The sequence below is a fragment of the Botryllus schlosseri genome, chromosome 6, assembly GCF_051294905.1.
Source record: "Botryllus schlosseri isolate E-star chromosome 6, Bs_hap1, whole genome shotgun sequence".
NCBI classification, from domain to species: Eukaryota; Metazoa; Chordata; class Ascidiacea; order Stolidobranchia; family Styelidae; genus Botryllus; species Botryllus schlosseri.
This window is the reverse complement of record NC_137241.1, coordinates 13700975-13722291: the sequence shown is the minus strand read 5'-3', so window position 1 is coordinate 13722291 and position 21317 is coordinate 13700975. Positions and strand designations below refer to the sequence as shown.

At 40.3% G+C, this 21317-nt stretch overlaps 3 protein-coding genes and 1 long non-coding RNA gene across 4 annotated transcripts; 1 reads left to right on the top strand and 3 right to left on the bottom strand.

Moving 5' to 3' along the window:
* Nucleotides 1–5407: 5407 nt before the first annotated feature.
* LOC145441063 (uncharacterized) lies at nt 5408–11451 on the bottom strand. The gene is made up of 4 exons (XR_013915718.1): nt 10094–11451; nt 8173–8298; nt 6687–6872; nt 5408–5837 (listed from the first exon to the last, which is right to left on the bottom strand). It is a non-coding gene; the product is annotated as an uncharacterized LOC145441063 (long non-coding RNA).
* A 758-nt stretch (nt 11452–12209) lies between these two features.
* On the top strand, nt 12210–17777 carry LOC145441062 (ADP-ribosylation factor 4-like). The gene is made up of 5 exons (XM_080318840.1): nt 12210–12362; nt 12660–12740; nt 13460–13641; nt 13971–14093; nt 17338–17777. Exons 1-5 carry the CDS (start codon nt 12296–12298, stop codon nt 17419–17421), a joined length of 537 nt encoding a protein of 178 aa, XP_080174966.1. The 5' UTR covers nt 12210–12295; the 3' UTR covers nt 17422–17777.
* A 1044-nt stretch (nt 17778–18821) lies between these two features.
* LOC145441060 (ribonuclease P protein subunit p30-like) lies at nt 18822–20655 on the bottom strand. Its single transcript, XM_080318839.1, has one exon. The coding sequence runs from the start codon at nt 19888–19890 to the stop codon at nt 19063–19065; it is 828 nt and encodes a 275-aa protein (XP_080174965.1). The 5' UTR covers nt 19891–20655; the 3' UTR covers nt 18822–19062.
* LOC145440131 (transcription initiation factor TFIID subunit 12-like) lies at nt 20653–21090 on the bottom strand. Its single transcript, XM_080317720.1, has one exon. The coding sequence runs from the start codon at nt 21088–21090 to the stop codon at nt 20653–20655; it is 438 nt and encodes a 145-aa protein (XP_080173846.1).
* Between the last annotated feature and the right edge of the window lie 227 nt (nt 21091–21317).

The following is a 21317-nucleotide window of genomic DNA, read 5'->3' as shown; positions in this document are numbered from 1 at the left end:
ATACAGTTACTGACGTATTTCATTAGCAGTTCTGCGTGAGCGATACAACGCATCTTTGCATGCATGCATATTCAACTTTAAATTTGATTCATGCTAAATGGCCAATAAATCTGTCTTTAACACAGCTAGCAAAATGTAATGTCTCTGAATGATCACTGTAGCAGTCGATGCAACGACTTGTTGCAAGACACGCTGGAATTTATTTTTCATAAGAAAAAAGTTGGATTTGCAATTGAAGTATAGGTTTGGATTTATGCGCGAACTGACCTTATTTTGCATGTCGCGACTGACCTTATTTGCATATTTTGACCTTATTTTGCATGTCATCGCACCAACCCTGTAGCTCTAGTTCTCTTGCATTCCTGATCAGTGATCACACACGCAGATCCGAGGAGCTTTAATAACACAGAACAGCCAAATAGTAGTAAAGTAATGGTCAGGAACTTGTAGATTTACCAGGGTCAAATCATACTGCAATATATTAACAAATATAGAAAGAACAAAATGAAATGAATCTAATTGTCTATATACACTACAGCTCTGCGAACGAAGCGCGAGCACGCCTGCTACACTTGGCGATATCTCTCAAAGCATGTGTGATCGCCGACTACTTCGCCATAATGACTAGGCCTATACGGTCGCGGGAATTATGGCTGGGTGCAGGGGTGCGTGAGAAGATTATAGGCTCGCTGCCGGGACAGCTGCTATACAATCACTCATTCAATACCGCACTGTTTGCTGATGATACTCACCTCCTCTCTTGCTCATCCTCTACGGCTAAGTTGGGTGCCGTGACCAGTGACCAAATGCACAAAGTGCATGAGTGGACGAGTGGACTGCCCACAATAATTTTTGCGTCAACGCCGCGAAATCCCAGCTATTGGCCTTAAACTCCGAAAAAACATTAACCGTTACCATCGCTGGTTAACCTATTTCCAACTCGGAAAATGCGAAATACCTTAGGGTTTTACTAGACTCGAACATGTCCGGGAAGAGTCACATTCAGTCGCAAGAAAAACAGTCATCACGAAAGTGTGGTCTGTTCTACAGCCTTAGAGACTATACATGCCATTCTGGGTCCTTGTGATACTCTTTAAATCATTTTTCCTATCGAAGTTACAATATGGCATCATCTGTTGGGGGGCTGCCATGTAAAACGGCACTGAAGCCGCTACAAAAACTACAACATCAGGTCCTCCGTATTATAGCCAGGGCCCCGAAGGGACCAGGATGTGTGTCTAACAAATCACTGCTCGAAAAATTCGGTGTCCGAAACATAAAAGATTTGCGGAAACTAGAAATTGCAAAGTTTATGTATCAGTTCCACTGGAGCCACTGCCCCGAAAACTTCAATGACTTCTTTACCTCAGTATCAAAAGTGCATAAGTAGGCTACGACACACGCGCGTCCACGTCGTCCAACTATCATATGACTGACAAAAAAAGATCATCGCTGTATCAAATATGCTGGACCTGAATTGTGGAACAGTCTCGCCGGCTATCCGACAGTCGTCTAGCATGTCCACATTCAAGTCGAAATATACAAGCAATTTCTGCTGAGTGATGAATACTAGCCGGCCTTCTCCATTTACCGTACCACGACCTGACCTATCGATCTCGCCTTCCGTCACTTGCCACTTTATATTAGCTTCTTTTACTTTTCATTCAGTGTGCAACTGTGCATGCCTCCTCTTTGCATCGCCTAGGCCCAGGTGGGTGTCCGATCTTAAGACTATACACCTATAGTCGTTTCGGCATCTTCCTATCATTCATTGTATTGCAGTCTTGTGATGTTTTGAAGTGATGAAATTTTATGAATAAACTTGAACTTGAACTTGAACTTCGAAAATTCAATTTGACGTGAATTGTGACTTAACTTGACTCGACTCACCCAAAAAAACTCCTGAGTTGACTTTTGAGTCAGTCAGTCGAAAATCGACTGACTTGACTCGAATCAAAATGCTATATGACTGGAGTAGTGGAGATGACTATAGTGAGTCGACGGCAGTGTCGCCCCTCTGGGTTCGTGAAAAACACTAGATTTACCAACTAAAAACACTAGATCGACAAAAATAAGCTACACTAGTTTTCAAATTTAGGGCAAATCTATTGAATAAATCATAAAATATGAGGGGAGTTAACAAATAACAGTATTTGACCAGCTTCATGGAGGTACAGAACTTCAATTTACAATTGAATTGTATATATTCATATTGAAATGGATCCGACTATTTTCGGCTGACGCTCGTCAGGGGTAGACCTAATCGTCAGAAACCAGAGAATTCAAAAGAACATCGTATATCAACAGCAATCGCATCACAAAATATGACGTCACCAGCATAAAATGTCGAATACTAGGGCGTTCAATGTACTATTTTTTAGATGATACACGAACTATTTTTGTTGACACAGCCTTGGCTGGTGTGTTTTGATAAAAGTCGACTCCAAGCAGGGTACGTTGTAATAACTCGAGTCAGACTCGAGTCACGATTTTCTGATGACTCGAATTAGACTCGAGTCATTTTCTCAAAATACTGAAATAACTCGATTCGATTCAAGTCAATCTGTGTATTGACTCGACTTAGACTCGAGTCATTGCGCATGATTCGAACCAAGTCATATGACTCGAGACTCAGACGGCCAAGACCGAACTTTCATTGAAATTTCGAAGAATAGTAAAGTAACCACCCTATTGGGATTTCGTCTATTGATACTGGTACTTGAAAATGCGATCAGAAACTGTTAAAAGTGCGAAAAATTTGTATATTATAAATGCGAACCGTTCGATATCACCAAACAGAGTTGTAAAAGTGCGGGCTTAACAAGACTGTAACCGGAAACTGAGCAGTCAACATAATGACTTGGACTCGGACTCGACTCATAATACCATGACTCCGACCCGAAACCCTGCTCGATGACTTGGACTCGGACTTGACTCGGTGGTGAATTGAAAATGACTCGACTTGACTCGAGTCAAAACTTTAAAAGTGAGATTGACTTGTGACTCGGAGCCTATAGTGACTGACTCCAAGGCACACAAATGAAAGTGTGAACGACCCTTTGCGAGTAGCCTACGCGAAATCTGTTGTCTCGATTATTTTTTGCACAGGCGGGATTATCCAACAAGTGTTTGCCAATTGCAGAATTTTGGCCTATGATGAGGCAAGGGTGAGCTTTTCAACGAGCGCGATGCGCGTATTTTAATGAATCTATAGTAACATGCTGATTTATGCGTTCCTGCAGCCGCTTTGTCATTCTTCTCACGGAGCCACAATCACAGTGACACTTAAATTCGTAAACTACTACATTGCTCTGTTGAAGTGCAGGAATAGCATACGTCTTTAAGTGTTGCAGAGGCAGTTGCGTTGTCATGAAAATCACGTTGGTCTTCACTGTCGTAACACTTATCATCATCATTGGTTTACTAGCAATATTTATCAGTTCAATACACCACAAAAATGCGATACAATGAAAAGACAGGAAGATGTCGAAGCGACTTGGAGTAGTCTATGGAATCAGACACCGATCTTGGCATAGGCGATGTAAAGAGGAGGCATGCGCACTGAATAAAAGTAAAGAAGATGGTATAGAAAAAGCAAGCGACAAGAAATAGGGCGGCATGTCATGGGAAGCGAGATCGATAGGTCAGTCGTCGTCCGGTAATCTTGAGGATGGACTGTATTTATTGAGTAGTAATTGCTTGTATTTCGACTTGAATGTGGACATGCTCGTCAACTGTCGTACGACCGCCTTTTGACCACTGAAATCAATTGCTATAGCAGGTGGAAATATTGCCATTCCTAGGTAGATGGATGTAAACATCTCTGGTTGTTCGTTCGGTAGGCTCTGTTGACTTTTCTGCGTAAAATTTTGTTACTTTCCTCTGTATGCCGCGGTTGATGAGATGTTCAGGGTAACCGTTATCAAGTAAAATTTTGCGGATGTTGTCAAGTTTATTACCCGAACATATTATCAACGCTCTATGCACGAGGGTGCCTGAGGTGGGTTTTTCTGCGTCTAGGACTAAATGAATTCCAACGAAGGTATTGGCGAGTGAATGTCTGTTTCCTAAAGATGGGTTTCAAATTTATTGGTATCATGCTTTTCGATTAAAACGTCCAAACATGACAATCGAGTTATCGTTCTTTTTCAATTGTGAATGAGTTGGACTGTGATCAATTTCTCATTCACTGTCGCACCCACATTCTGAAGTGTTACATGCCCAATTGCCGTGTGCTGAAGTGCCGCATGCTGACATGCTCATACGACCACGGACCGTTTGTATATATGACACTAATCTGAAGAGCTATCGGATCACATTTAGTAATGAGTCAGCACACCACGTCAATGTTTGAGCTAGGCGCTGTTTTAGGTCATGCAATTAGGCCTACTTACCTATCGTTTAGCAGTTCTACGTATATGTGAGTGATACAGCGTCTTCTTGCAGTGGCTCACCTCCTCTCTTCAGCATCTTCGACGGCAGAGCTGGATGCCCTGACTGGTGACCAAATGCCCAAAGTCCATGAATGGACGGCCCAGAACAATCTCTGCATAAACGCCTCGAAATCGCAATTGCTGACAGTGAATTCAAAAAATAACCTAACCGTTAATATCGCTGGTCAGCCCGTTTCCAACACAGATAATGCCAAATATCTCGGAGTTTTACTGGACTCGAACATGTCCTGGAAGAGTCATATTCAGTCCCTAGAAACTAAATTATCACCGAAGTGCGGCCTGTTCTACAGCCTTAGGCGCTTCATGCCAGCATGGGTTCTTCTGATACTCTTTAAATCCTTAATCCAATCGAAGTTACACTATGGCATCCTCTGTTGGGGGGCTGCCAGAAAAACTGCACTCAAGCCACTGCAAAAACTACAACATAAAGTACTCCGAATCATAGCTAGGGCCCCAAAGGGGCCTGGCTGCCCATCCAACAAGTCGCTGCTGAAGAGATTCGGCGTCCTAAACATAGAAGATATGCGGAAACTAGAAATCGCCAAGTTTATGTATCAGTTCCACTGCGGTCGTTGCCCCGAATATTTCAATGACTTCTTTACCTCGGAATCAAAAGCGCACAAGTACAACACACGCGCGTCCACGTCGTCCAAATATCATATGATCGACCGAAAAGATCATCGCTCTATCAAATATGCCGGACCTGATGTGTGGAACAGTATCCCGCCGGCCATCCGACAGTCGACGAGCATGTCCACATTCAAGTCGAAATATAAGCAATTACTACTAAATAAATACAGTCCATCCTCAAGATTACCGGACCACGACTGACCTATCGATCTCGCTTCCCATGACATGCCGCCCTAATTATTGTCGCTTTCTTTTTTCTATACTATCTTCTTTACTTTCATTCAGTGTGCATGCCTCCTCTTTACATCGCCTAGGCCAAGGTGGGTGTCAGCCCAGCAAACACAGTACAGACCAAAGATGTAGAAAAGCCGAGCCGATATAGTAGATATTAGATCTCGGCAGGTCGTAGAAAGGGGGATTTTGTGTCGACTCAATTCAACGTCTTTTCCATGTCCTTCAATAATGTAAATATTATGCAGATGCTACAGCCTTTAAACATGGTGAGTAGAATGTAGATCCTACGTTAGAAGAAGAAGATCCTGATATAATAACCTGTTTTCTACCACTATGGGCTTAACCTGATCACGGCTGCGTACACACACCACATTATTTACTACATATTAATCACATTTGTGATAATTTAATTTCAAACGAATGTCTTTAGAAAGAAAGTGAAAACAGTCCTTATCATCAGGTTTCATCTTCTGATGAGCCAGTTAAATAACCAGCATGCGGCCTTTTTTTTTCAACACCCTGCAGAAATAAAATGAAAATGATGATTAATAGCTAAGACATTCGTACTGCGAAAATGGCAGAGGTAGCGACTAACGAATGACTCCTACATTTTTTTCGCCCATACTTACTAAAATGGATTCGATTCTGAACTATTTCCACTCAAGTTTTCAAGTTTTATCGTCACTTCTACTTGATTATCAAGATCAACGATGACTACTTCAGCACTCTTTGAAAACAGCCACTAACATAAAAAGAATTCTTGACTAAAATTTCTTCACATTCTGTCCAAAATGATCAATTCAACAATCCAAATGAATCAGTTATTTGGCAGCTAGTTGGAGAGATATATACTCAAGTCTAGAAAGTGGAATGATACTCTGCCTGGAAAGCTGAAGACCTAACAATATTGTGTACAGAGAACAAAACATTTGAGTGGCGGCACTGGTATAGACATTAATAAATTATTAGAATTGACAGCAAGATAACCAGCAAGACATTAAAATGAGAATTAGTGCAGTTTCTTAGGCTGTAGTGATACTCAGCCAGTAATTGACCTAGCAGAGAGCAAAACGTTGTAAATAAAGCGAGCGAAACCTCCGACAAATGATACGATAAAACATTAGAATCGACAGTCTTACTAGAAGCAGAATAACAATCATGAGGGGTTAGAGAACAGAAGCCCGGGAAGTGACCATCAGAAATTACTGCATACTGGCCGAACAAATCCATGACCACTAACAAATGGTCTTTCAATAGTCAATATTGATACCAAATGACACCACCCCTATTTCATAGCAACATTTAGCAAATACAGCGCTGGAGTCAACCTTATATAAGCCCTCACCAAACGCTCATTAGTTTTCCCACCTACTACTTCGCGGATGGAAATACGCATTAAAGCGAACGGACGCGACTTGTCACACTCTTGCTATTTCTGCTCCCTTTTTCTCTTCGTTCCTCTTCTCTGTCGCTTCCGCTTGAGGAGAGAAACAGTCGGCCGCGTTTACGGATCGTGAATTCCTGGTGGGTGATTCTTCCTCGAATGGTCAGCACCTTGAAAATTGAGAACAATGTTGTTGCAAAATGCATGACAATTTGAAAGTTACATCATTCTAATTATTCCAGTTATGGCCGTGAATCGTTACAAGTGCGGTAACCATAAGAATTATTACTATACTTCAACTACAAATACAATACATTGTATAAAATGATTACCAATTCTTTTACGTTGATCGAGTCCCAAATAGATGAAATATGTCAAAGAATTTGCTAAATTTTTGTATAATTTGACAGATTCCGAAATCTTCTCAAAGTGCACCTTTCAAAAATTTGATATCAAGACTCCCAACATTTTACAATTCGAAGTTGGATGGCTTTACCAATACAAGCAAACAGTTTGTATCGCAATTGACAATTATGTAGAGAACGCTGCGAGACATATGAGTAGGCCTACCCTAAAACGTTTCTCTCACATGGACATTAGGGCTCTTAAAATATGACTTTTTTTCTCAAATCGTTCTGGCTACTTGATAATATTGTTAGGTTACCTAATTTAAGCCTAAACACAAAATTTGGTTCAATTCCAGCCAGTAACCGCTTTGCTACAGGAGAAGAAAGTTTCTATTTATTATATAAAAATAAATAGGTAATAAAAATTTGAAAATTTTCTGTTCATGCCATGAAAGTGTTAGGCTGTCTATAGAAACGATGCTCACCAAATTTGGTTCAATTCCAACCAGTGGAAGCGGAGATATTGCCGTCGAAAAATTTGGATTTGAATAAAATAGTATTTACGGTGACCGATTCTTTGTTTACTTATTAAAGTTGTGCTCACCGTAAGTACTATTTTATTAAAATCCAAATTTTTCGACAGCAATAACTCCGCTTCCACTGGTTGGAATTGAACCAAATTTGGTGAGCATCGTTTCTATAGACAGCCTAACACTTTCATGGGGTTAACAGAAAATCTTCAAATTTTTTATTATTCATTTTTATATAATAAATAGGAACTTTCTTCTCTTGTAGCAAAGCGGATACTGGCTGGATTTGAACCATATTTTGTTTGTAGGCTTAAATTAGGTAACCTAACAATTTTATCAAGTAGCCAGTACGATTTGAGAAAAAAAGTCATTTTTGAAGAGCCCTACTGTTCATGACCGTCCACGTTTAGAGTTGCATCTCAAAGATGCTAAAATAAGCCTAAATATAATCCAAGCAATACGATCGTCCACTTTGACTGACTGAATTTCTAAAAACACCTTGATAGCTTCCACATCTTACGTTTATATATACTGTCTGCTATCGGCACAACAAAGTAGGCCTATTTAAAAATACCAAAACAGATTCAACATACCACATCTCTTGCAAAGGCTTTTGCTTTCATTCAATTTTCCATCAAACTTCTTTAAATCCTCCTTTGTGGTGAGTTGCTTTGGAATTCTTCTAGGATCAATTCCGATATTGTTTTATCATATACAATCTATGGCGGAATAAAAGTTTAGGATAAGTTCTAAAATGAACACAATTTCCCACACAAAAGTCAATTGCCACACGAAATGCCAAATGCTACGGTCTCATTTTACAAGGTATGGCGAGGAAACGTAGTGGTACGTACCATTATAGCTAAACACCAATGAATTGCGGGTTCGAGCGTGACACGTCGACTCCATAATTCCTACCGAAGTGTTGGCCGTTTATCTAGGCTTCTCCTCGCCATCTGATTCGCATAGCCATGTCTTAAAAAGCCTAGGAGTGGGCCGTGCTGTAAGTGGGCAGATGGTTGCCGATGCACTTGGTGAATTCGGCCGCACAAACTCGGCACTTGGTGAATTCGGCCCTCGGGAAATTTTGAAATGAAGTGTATTTACAGCTATTAAAGGGGCACTGCGCTCTAAAAATGATGTGGTCTCAAATTGAAGGTAAAAACGAACAAAAATTTTTGGCCGCAGCCATTTCCTTCAGAACGCCACCGTAATGGAGCTGCAATTTATTAAAATTTCTACAAGACCAGCTGCCGCGGCTGCTTAACCCGTTACATGGCACGATGTCTTCATGGTCGCACTTGCTCGACGTGATAAGGCAGTCACGCAGAGAACGAAAGTTAGACACATTTCCTTCATAACATCGGCTGACAACTATCTAAAATTCGTTCTCTGCGTGACTGCCTAATCGCGTCGAGTAAGTGCGACGGTGAAGATATCGTGCCATGTAACGGGTTAAGCAGCCGCGGCAGCTGGTCTTGTAGAAATTTCAATAAATTGCAGCTCCATTACGGTGGCGTTCTGAAGGAAATGGCTGCGGCCAAAAAATTTTGTTCGTTTTTATCTTCAATTTGAGACCACATCATTTTTAGAGCGCAGTGCCCCTTTAATATGAATTATCAAACTAATAATAGTATTATCAAGTGATTCGTCAATCTTGTAAGGAGGTCAGGGCATCCGTAGATCGCGCAGTCACGGCGTGATTAGATCACGGATTGCGTAGCCACGGGAAATAACACAGCGCTCATATACCGACCACGCGCGGTCTGCTTGGAATCGATGGCGTGAGTCACGGGCCTGTGTCGTGTAAGTTTTGAGAAGATGGATCTTGGCGTTGTATGTGAGATCAAAACTGTGGAACATCAAGCGGCGCTTCTTCGTTTATCGATCACGACAAGCCAGTGTTCCTCATCAACAAATGTTTCGCATGATCACGTCAAAATAAATTATTTTTTGCCTTTGGAGAGACGATTCCACTCTGGGATTAGGGTGTCTCGATAACACGGTTGAAGGATCCCAAGATTACGAGATCTACCACGAGCCACGACACGTTTAAATTTCCTTTTTGATACTGTTCATTCATACTAAATGCATTTCTAATGCGAAGGTGTTCTAGTGCCAATTCCTCCAAGGGCCGAGTTCACCAAGTGAAGAGCGTCGCGTTATTTCCCGCAATTACGCAATCTGTGATCTAATCACGCCGTGACTGTGTGATCTACGCATGCCCTGACCGCCGTACAACATTGACAACCACTCAAAGTGCCAAGTTCACCGGCAAACATTCCAGTAACCAATCATGGTGACCGGTACCGCTACGAGATCTACCACGGCCGAATTCACCAAGTGCCGAGTTTGTGCGGCCGAATTCACTAAGTGCCGAGTTCACTGGTAATCGGGCAGATACGGAATAATAATAATAAGAACCGGCCTGGTGTAAAATGACCAGTGTAGTCGAACCACCACCATGAACACCACAAACAAACAAATAAACATCTAACAAGGAAAAGAAATTACCTTTGCAGCCTTTGACAAACACAGTTACCATTGAAACCAGCAATTAAGGTCTTATTCGAAAGCAGAATAACAACTGTTTTAGTGGACATATCAAATCAAATGTTGGAAAGTTCATGTAAAATATCCCAAAATATTATCTTACTGTGACCATATTCCATCAATATGGTCTGGCTAGCCAAATTCTCTGGGCCAACATAATCAAGCTGCGTTTGGTTTCAACGATTAATAATCTTGTCACTGGATTCGAGGTATAATTGCACTCAAATATCAAATTTTGCTCCATTAATCAACATCAAGTTGAAAATGTCCATTCTTGCACCAACTTTTATAAAATCATGAATCAGTGTTCTACAGGAATGTATCTATATGACTTATATACCTAGAAAATTCAAGCATAAATATTATGATATACCGTAGGTATAGGTACCGGTAATTCAGATGTTTGAAGCGAATTATAGTGGTCTAATTTCACTAAATTAGAGCGAAATGCCAGCAATATAATTGTAATCTAATTCGGAAAAACGGTTTAGCTCTAATTCTAACCTGGAAAAGCTGAAACTTTTCTATAGTTGTCTACACCTGTTTTGCAGAAAGTCAAACAGCTCTAGGCGTCATATACTACAGGCAATTCGAAATACCCCATAAGCTATATGCTACTGCATATATACCTTTAACCCGCTACCTCAGTCAGTCACAATTCCTATATATTTACGGCATTTACCATACAGAAAGAGCGAACTATGCCTGGCTGCGACCTGTTGCGCTTCAAATCTTTGTATGGCGCGATGACGTAAAATTTGAATCGCCGAAATATTCTAGAAGTCACGCATCGATAATCATATTCCTAAACGTACAACATATCACTTATTTAGTTATTCTCTGAATAAAACTATTAACCATACTCGTTGAACATGCGAGATTACCGAAAGAGCGAATATATATATAATGAAGATCATATATATCAGAGGAAAACAAAACTATTCGACCTTAGAGCAACAACACGAATATACAACACCGGTGACATCCTCACGCAATAAAACGAAGGGAGAACATTGTTTTCTAATGGATAGAACGAAGCTACCGCATGAGATCGAACAAAACCGGATAGAATTCATCGTGATTGAATGTACCGACAAAGTCATCCTTTCTACGTATTTTAGTCGTACCCGCGAGAGATAGAAAATTTGCATTATTAGGTTGACTACCGGATATAACGAAGCCTAATGCATGAGATGGAACAACACCGAGTATGAATTTATTCTGATTGAATATAACCACAAGACCATCCTACTACGTATTTTAGACATTCCCTCGACACTTGGAAAATCAGAACCTAATCGAGATGATCCCGGATGATCCTTTTACGGTTTTGTGTTTGCTGGGAGATTCCATAGACTGCTCCTTGTCGCTTCGACATCTTCCTGTCTTTTCATTGTATCGCATTTTTTGTGGTGTATTGAACTGATAAAATTGCTAATAAACCAATGATGATGATGATGATGGCTACTCGTCCGGTACCGGACGAATAATTTTCTCTGGTTCATTTTGGTTCAGAATCAATGACCACTCAATCTGTATTTCAGACAGCTAGCAAAATTCAATGGCGTAATAATGCCTCATGCGTCATAAGGTGGGTGTCTGATCTTAATGGCTACTCCAAGTTGTTTCGACACCTTCCTATCTCTTCATTGTATCGCAGTCTTGTGATGTTTTTGAAACGATGAAAATATTATTAAACCTGATTGATTGAACTTGACTCGTGACTTGACTCGACTTGACTCGAGTCACCTCCAAAAATCGAGGGACTTGACTTGACTAGAGTCAAAATGTGCAGTGACTCGAAGGTAGTGACTTGATCCCAACACTGACCAGTAAACACCTCTTAGCTAACTTGCTCATATTAAATCCGTCACCGCAAATTAGCTATTCCCGGTACATGTGACGTCATATATTCCGCGTCAGCGAATGGCTCGCTCCATTGCCTATTGCATAATCAATTGCACAGAGGCGGTCCAGCAGCGGCATTGGTTGTACTCCACTGTACTGGTCCAAGATGGTCCGTGTTGCTAGAATGTCAATTGGTCAAGCCGAGTATTTGTAGCTCAATGTGGATCAGTCAAAATTATTCATTGTTTCCTCAAATTCACAGATACCATATCCTAAAAGATTTCTGCTGACTTTGTCCCCCTGATTTTTCCGACAATGGGGTTGACTTTCTCAGATTTATTTAATCGGTTTTTCGGTAAAAAAGCGATGCGGATTTTAATGGGTACGGTAAGCTATTGTGATTTCATTTAGCTGAATGTTCGTTATGGGGAATATCGTTTATAAATATTCAATAGTCCACTTAAAGTTTACAATTACAACTAATCTAATTGGTAGATTAGTGTTCTGAAAACACATTGTATAAGTGTTGATGATTACCCTGTGTGAGAAATTAGGTATTTTAAAAATAATGGTATCTGAATTTCAATTTTTGTATCATTGGGCCTGGCTTCACTTAGGTGACTTAGCTTGGTTGCTGAATTTTTACGTTTGAATCATGAACTGTATACATTTTATTTAGTTGGTCTTGATGCTGCCGGCAAAACTACCATCTTGTACAAGTTGAAACTTGGAGAAATTGTGACTACCATTCCCACTATAGGTAAGAATTCATGTTTTAATAGTTGTCAAGATATGAGCTTTCTTCGTATAGGGACAGCTATCGGCGCTTCTTCGTTATACGCCCAGCTATCCCAGGTTGGAATTCCGGTACGCTTAGCGCAATATCTTTGGTGTGCCAAGGCGGTTCTCGGCGTCACACCTGTGTGCATTCAGTAGAATCTTTGGTGTGCACGAGACACCGATTCCATATTGGCAGCTATCATTATTCATAAATGCCTTGTGAATATATGCTTGAACATGCTAGAGTTTCAACCATATGCAGTAGGAGTAGGAAAGTGTCTGAATCGAATCTAGGCATAATACATAAGAATAAAATGATTAGACACTATCTGAGATATAATATCACAATGACGCATCATTTTCTTCCATTTCAACACATCCCCGTGAATACAGGAACACTGCAACAGCAACCGAATGTTGCAAAAGCCTCTCATCCAATTTCATTGCCGCACTAGACAAGAGCCCAGATATGTGAATACACTAGCGTTAACTTGTAGTGTTATCAGACCCAGTTCTATGCTCCATAAAATTCACATACATTCAACAATTATGATAAATGCTGCAATTTTATAATGTCAAAGCCTTTACATTTTTGCGCCTATACGATACACAATTGCACATTCACGTTTCCTTTTTAATGACCTTGGCACATGCCATTGTGCTCGATTTCTGATAGCTAACAAGAGTTCATCATTGTAGGTTTCAACGTCGAATCTGTTGAATATAAGAACATCACATTTACGGTGTGGGATGTCGGCGGTCAAGACAAAATTCGACCACTCTGGAGACACTATTACCAGAATACACAAGGAATTATTTTTGTTGTCGACAGCAATGATAGCGAAAGAATGATGGAAGCCAAAGATGAATTGGATAAAATGGTGAAAATTCGAATTGTGTAAATTTCCTTGGTTGTCCCAGTATTAATTTACAGTAATAGATAACTCTGGTTGGATAGCATTTTAGTTGAACATTTAAAAGATGAAATCATCTAGATATTTGACTTTAACATTCCCATGTGGTGGTTATCAAGAGAATGTCCCAGGGATTGTTTGGTATATCTCACATGTTGCCCAATTTAGCCATTTGCGTCAGAAGTCAGTTGTGATTCCCCTAAAGTTACACACAAGTATCAATTTTTTTTCTGTTGGAGCTGACACTACATCATGAAAGTGCCTATGTCAATGGTTGGTTCAATTATTTCTTACAGTTGAGTGAGGATGAACTGCGGGATTCAATCATCTTGGTGTTCGCAAACAAGCAAGATCTTCCAAATGCAATGAGCTGTCAAGAAATAACTGAGAAACTCGAACTTAGTAAAAAGGGAAGAAAAGTAAGTTTTACTAATTTTGAAATATGTATCGTATTAGGTACCAGCCCATTCCAAGGGATGCACCCACGGTAAATGAGAATTTTTGACCAACTTATCAACTTAGATGGAAATTGTTCCAAGACCTCAATGTTCCTCTATAGACACTGATAATATAGTATGGAACTTGGACTGTATAGTGCAGGGGTTCTCAACCGGAGGTCCGCGGACCCTTAGGGGTCCGCGAAGCAATTTCAGGGGGTCCGCGAGACCTCTAAATTTTTTAAATGGTTGATAACCTAATTTTTATTTCATTTTTTAATTGGAGAAAGCATGAGGCAGTTTCGCACCACAACTGCTAAAACCTCATGACTCAGGTGTGGAAACTCATTTTCATTGCCAATTTTCCAATAACCTGCTGATACAAACATATTGCTGTTTAGAGACGTTCTGTTGGGGTTTGTGGAAAAAATAAAAACATGGAGATAGTAACGTCAATCAGGGTGACTTCGTTATGTCTGCGAAACCTTCTCGATTTGAAGTTGTCAATCTCATCAAATTAATGAACAGTCGTTTGAAATAAAAATTTCCGAAGTATTTCAATAATTTGTCCCAATGCACACACAGAACAGCTTCTTGGAGGTACAGAACTTTAATATACAATTGAATATTCATATTGAAATGAACCCGAATGTTTTCGGCTGAAACTCGTCATAAATCGGACAATGATATACTTGCTCTTAAAGCTCGGCTATCAGATTTTGCGCATTCTTATTGCGGATGCCCTATCGACAAGGCTGATTTTTTGATGAACAAGGAGTGTTTCGTTTCTATCAAAGCATTACGCTCCAACCCTGAAATTCATATCACCAGTTATATTGGTATGTAGCCATGTCTTGTTAATGTTCCATTGTTCATGGTCGAAAATGTTAGCTCGTAAATATACATGTAAACCCGAACAGAACAAGTCGTTTCATGACAGTCTTTCTCTGGCTGGAAAACTTGGATCGCATCCTTTAGAGCAGTGATTCCCAACCGCGGCCCCGAGGGCCGCATGCGGCCCCCAGCTAGCCTTTCTGCGGCCCCCACAAAAATATTGAGAAATCGATTTATGAAAAAAAATATATTTATAAAATACTCATACTTGGCTTGGAGTCTGGAGTTTTCAATTAGGATTGCAGGAAAGTTGTGAGTAGACTGCTAAGATTACGTCACTGCTGTTTCAATGCAATGTGCCCTAACTTTCCAGTTGAACGAGCAGTACCTATCGATATAGGTATAGGTATTGACAGGACCGTAACTGCCGCATCCCAAGTCCCCCAATTGGGGGGAACGAGCTCGAAGGGGGCCCTAAATTATTTAGTGAATTAGCATGAATTATAGAGTATTTTATGAAATTTTATGCAACTTTTTCAAATTTTTTTCGCGCTGTGCGCGATTTCAAGTTTCCAAGTACCTTCATTATTGGATACTCATACCGCGTCACGACGCACGAAAACATTTAAAGTTTTAGGCCATATAACATGCGACTCCAAGAAGTGTGCCGGAACGATCGACAGCGAGAAAACCTTGGCCGAAAAGGACTGCCCTTACTCTGACCGGAAACTTCGTTATGTATGTACAAAATACATATAGGTATAATTGACCATAGGCGCCTAAATGACTGGCGCCGAATATTCCTGTCTTGGCAATCTGAACCTCATTAGACAAATAGGCTACCATCTCGCAGGGAAGAATTATATGCTAGTGAAGAACTACCAATTTGAAATCGTGTGCATCTTTTAGTTCAGTACGTTTGGGCGATTCTATATTTTTTGATATAGCAGACTGGAGGTCACGAAATAACATCATGTAATGAAGTCGTACTAACGGGTCCGCCCGTCCGAATATGTTTAATTATAATTTACGGGCCCTACAGTTTCAAGGCACCTCACTCAGCTCTACCAGTAAATCTAATTTCGTGAGCAGAGAGGACAAGTAATTGATAGCAATATATATGCAATTCCCGATCTTATTGACCTATTTTATTTTGAATTATCAAAAATTTTCGCGCTCCACGCTGGCTCACTAAACGGTGATCCTGATTTCGTGGCAGAAGCGAACAACGGGACAGGGGGGTCGGTTTATCACACTATGGTAGCTCAAGACCTAAGTGTTTTGAGGGGCCTAACGAAGTGCTGTTTCGTTCCAGCCAACGGGTATACGCTCGAAGATGTTTAATTATTATTGAGTCGTCCTACCTTTTCAAACACAACTCACTCGGCTCAACCGGTCAATCTGATTACGTGAGGAGAGAGAGGATAAAAATTGATACCAATATATTTTCAATTCCCGATTATATTGACCGATTCAATCATGAATTATAGAAATTTTTCGCAAAGTGCTGTTACGGCCCTGGTTATTGATAACTAATTTACGGATAGATGTGCAACAAGTGACTCACGATTAAATACGCCGAGGTGCGTATTGCTTAGCCGGCAAAAAACAGCATAATTGGTAGTCCTATAGCTCGCGACCCAAGCGTCCGAATAATTTGATATGACGGTGTTTATCGAAAGGGGGTGTCGCACTGATTCCAAAAATACGAATTGAAATCTCGCCAGGGCAATAAAACGACTCCGAAATAGCCAGCAAAGGTTGGTTGTTCTGAACAACGGGAGCACGGCAACACAATGGCCAGTGGAGTCAAGCGAATGATCGGAACAATGCGAATTTTCATATTTTGGTGATTATTTTGGGTTCCTTTCATTGCCCTGGTATTTGTGCGGCCCCGACCGTACTCTGAAATTCTAAATTTGGCCCTGCCACCGAAAAAGGTTGGGAACCACTGCTTTAGAGCATAAAAATTGTCTACACTTTTAGATTAGGATTTCACTCTGACGGTAGAAACTCACAAGCCTACAGTTCATATTCGCACAAGACAGATGAAGGTTGCACCACAATAGACCTAAACTTGAACTAAAACTTGAGGGGTCCGTGACGGTCAAAAGGGGTCCGCGAAGCCAAAAAGGTTGAGAACCACTGGTATAGTGTATTGATGTCGTGGTAACTATTAAGTAGCCTATGAATAAAAAGCATGTGTTAAGTTGAAAAGTTTTTCAAGACATTTAAATCTGCTGACACATGGGTATTGATATCATTTCTATCAAATAGCATCACAACATATCAAAAACGGTTACCCAACTGCTTTTGTGCTACCATTCAAGCCTTGCCATACCTTATTTCGTCGATTGCAGACATTGTAATCATGATGAATTTCTGATTACAGTGGTATGTACAAGCAACATGCGCACCAGAAGGAACTGGCCTATATGAAGGATTAGACTGGTTATCAAATCAGCTGACTCAATGAAGCCCAACACCTTGACATGTTCAATATGTCTGGGTGTAGGACGTCGTCGAAATAGTCTTGAACTGTGTAACCTGTGCACGATTTCATGTTGAAATGTGTCTTAGCGCGTCTATCGTTACTGTCGTGAGCTATCTATTTTTAACGTTATTCCGGCCCAGCAAACCATTTTCATTCCGGCCATCAGGATTTATCTTGACTATTTTAAAGCTTGACATTGATCGGGTGCCATATATCATATTTTGAGATGTGTAGTGTATCTGATGTTGCGAGAGATTATATATGTTTTGGTGTACATGCATTTTGGAGACGACATCATTGATATCACATCTGGAACTAGAGAAGGAATGCATACTGCATATTTTGGTGTACTGCTGTATATGCTCAGAAATCTGTAATGGATGAGTTCAATTGTCTAGGGTAGTAGGACCACAGCGAGTTGCTATTATCAACTGGCGATGATGAAGGGACATTGCTGTGGAAATTTGCAAATATTGCAAACGCAGCTATGGTTGTGGCATTTAACTGACCACGGAATATTTGTGACCTTACCATGAGCTCGGGAAGACATCTGATGAACGTGGCTGCGTATCATCGGTAGGAGCAAGGATTGGTCTAGGTTGTGAATTTTACTGACCTCTAAAGGAAAGAAGGTTCCCAATGTTTAAACAGTTGACGAACGTTATTTATATAAAAAGGTGGGGGAATATCGAAATTTGGATATCATTCAGATGATTAGGTACTTTCCGATGATAAATATGGAATTCCCCCAAGCTCTTGTTCATACTTTATCAATTCCAGCAAAAATTTGAACGGGCTGACCCTGCATACACCTAAATGGTAGGCTACCAGTACTCAGATATAGGATATACGGATTTCTACATTTGACAATTCCCATCCGCACGAAGCATGTGGTCCCCTGTTATCCTGAACTAAGCTGTTTTCGATGATGCCACAGAACAAGAGCTTTGCGCAAATAGATTAGTGGGCTGTTAGACCACATGGCCTATGTCAGGGGCCGTCAAACTTTTTGGCCAAAGGGCCACACGACATTTCAGAACCATTGCGTAGGCCACTTGAATGTTAATGACCATCTTTTAGTAGTCCGATAGGAGCAAGCCAACCTAAAGAAAGATTTGGAAGACTTGATCACGCTGCAACAGAGAACAATAAGCCTCTTAGGAGTGGCACTGATGATAAAGAAACAGAGGCATGCTGCGAACCATACACACAATGTCATAAAAGTATGCCTCTAAGAAACAGGATATAACAGGTTACAAGGTTGACTCATAATGGAACCGCAATTCAGAAAACATCATGAGACAAGAAATTGATATCATGATGATTCTCGATACCTTTTCTGCGAATTCAATTGCACTGTTATTTTTGCCTGATTCAATGAATACGTAAAACATTCCATTTATTCAAAGAAGGAATGCAGGTCTAGCTCACAAGAGGTCCACGCCTATCTGGAAAGTCAAGACACACAATTGGACCATTGGAAATTTGAAAAATAAAATGAAAGAGCAGGACTATAAGCATAAAGGCAGTACGAGAAAACAGCAGGCATGCTAGCGCCATACAAAACAACGCCACAAAGTGTATAGTATGATTGCTTAGGCACATTGAAAATGCATAGCAAATTTATGTGCTTATTTCAAGTTTCGGTCTTTTTGCAGCACTTTCAACGAAACAATCGTCATCCTCCCCAGTATTTTCTAGTTTTTCAACATATATAGCACCCTTAGCGGTTTTCCTTACAAAACTATGAACTACCACGCACCGACAGTTGTGCGACACTACATGCGGAACGCAGCTCTCCCTCATCGAAAACAACATTCCCAAATTCGAAACATCAAAAGGCCCACGCAGCTCCAACGGCTGCAAAGCCTTGCTGGATAAGATGATATTTTTCGATTGACAGCACTCCAGCAAACGCATCGCAGTTGTGGTTGTATATCTTCTGATTATCGGATTGCGAATCATAGGTGCATAATTGAATTCGAAGTGTATTCCTCTCGCTATTGCCGCGTGCACTTGATGTTTACGGAAAAAGAAAGATGGTTTCTCAGTACAATCGATGCTGATTATGTCTACAGCGAGCTGTGTGCAAGCCGATAAAAATAGTTTCTCGGTCTTGGGTTCGACTGCAATGATGTCAAATTTCCCACCAGTCGCAATGTCTCGAACTGTGATCTGATCATCAATTTCACTCAATTCAATAGTAGCTCTGGTCAGCTGCACAATTCCGTCAAAGTCTCTTTTCGTTGGAGCTTCTGGCAACTGTCGTTTATTCTTTTTTCCTTCTTTTTTACCCGAGTTCGATTCAATGTACTTGGAGAAAGCGCACACGGAATATCCTAAATCTTTCAAAGTCTCAACCGTCGATTCAATATGTCTCTCATTTTCATCGTAAGGTATATGCAGATCATAAAATTTCCCTTTGCCAGGAATTGGAAGATGAGACATCATCTACAGGTATGTGAATAATTTATCTGCAAGATACAAAAATTGTGATAGCAGTTACATCAACATGAGTATTTTGGGCTGAGTAGTTATATCATAAAATTAATTATATAGCACATCCACAAAAGGCTAATTACAAGACAATCTTTTTTCAATGCACAATCTATGCTGCAAAATATTTTCAAAATTCTTGAAATATGTAGGTTGTATGCACTATGCAGTGCCAGCACAAAGTGCACACTGTAAATACACATATTGTAAGCGGACATTGGACAAGAAAAATACACCAAAAAGCCTTAACCGGACGTGCTATGGTGAACAGTGGGAATGCTTGAAAATTTAGGCTGAAACAGTCATTTCTAGAACTTCTTTGGAAATGTCCTTGCATCCAAAATATTTTCCGTATATAGTTGAAATACCAGCCGAAAAATGACGAAATTGGTCGGTAAGGTAACAAGAACAAAGATACATCATATCTCTCTGGCAAAGGTACTCCATTCAGAATACTTTAGATACACAGAAGTGGAAATAATTATACTTAACGTTTCATTAGATGCCGCTGAAATAAATAATGTACACGCTAAGCTAAGAAGGTCCAGTCCAACAAGCGAATATTATTAAGTAACTGACATATTCAAGTCAAGAAGTATCCTACATCATGGGCAGAACCAGATGAATGTCCCTCGATAGCATCTTAAGCAGTCTCAAAGGAAATTGACATTGCTAAATAATAAGTAGTATGAGTATTATGGTTTTATTTTCATCATTTCATGATTTTTTGGATACTTTCCGAATAAGTGCTAGTCTTTGTTTATGAGCTTCCGTGATGGACGGTTTCTTGAATGACCTTATTTCATCAGTGCAATAGCCTGGTACTGAGATGTTCCATCGATTCTCCAAATGCAATTTTAAATCTTTAACTTCCAATACAGTCCCGTTTCTGTGTTTGGCTAAATCACAACCAGCACTTACTATGTTTTCAATGAAATCATCGGCAATTTGCATCAACATATCTTCCACATCATCATCAAGCTGTTCATTAGGATCAATCTCCTTTACTAGTTCGTTAAGTCTGTGTTTGCTCAGTATTTTATCATCGTCTACACTTTGTTGATGGCTACTTGATGGACCTTGAGACATCATCACTGGTTGGACTTCTGTCTTGATTGCATTTACATCCATCATTCCTGGTATGCCACCCGCCATTTGAGATAAGTAAAATTTTCTTCAATAAACGGTCACACTCACAAGTACGCTGATCCAACCTAAATCAGTTGTCTATTAAGTATAAGAACCTAACCTGACGCAACCTGTGACAATTAACAGATAACAATGAATTCAATTTGAGTGCGGTAGGTCAAGCTGCGACGATTCCACGATTTGATGTAAGACCAGAACCTAGTGATGAGAAAAAGAACAACCAAATGGTTCGA

Bases quoted from the DNA above. Each gene is read 5' to 3' on its own strand.
- LOC145441062 (XM_080318840.1), top strand. From the start codon at position 12,296: ATGGGGTTGACTTTCTCAGATTTATTTAATCGGTTTTTCGGTAAAAAA. The intron at 12,363-12,659 runs GTACGGTAAGCT...CATTTTATTTAG, and splicing joins AGCGATGCGGATTTTAATGG to TTGGTCTTGATGCTGCCGGC. The intron at 12,741-13,459 runs GTAAGAATTCAT...TCATCATTGTAG, and splicing joins GACTACCATTCCCACTATAG to GTTTCAACGTCGAATCTGTT.
- LOC145441060 (XM_080318839.1), bottom strand. From the start codon at position 19,890: ATGATGTCTCATCTTCCAATTCCTGGCAAAGGGAAATTTTATGATCTG.
- LOC145440131 (XM_080317720.1), bottom strand. From the start codon at position 21,090: ATGGCGGGTGGCATACCAGGAATGATGGATGTAAATGCAATCAAGACA.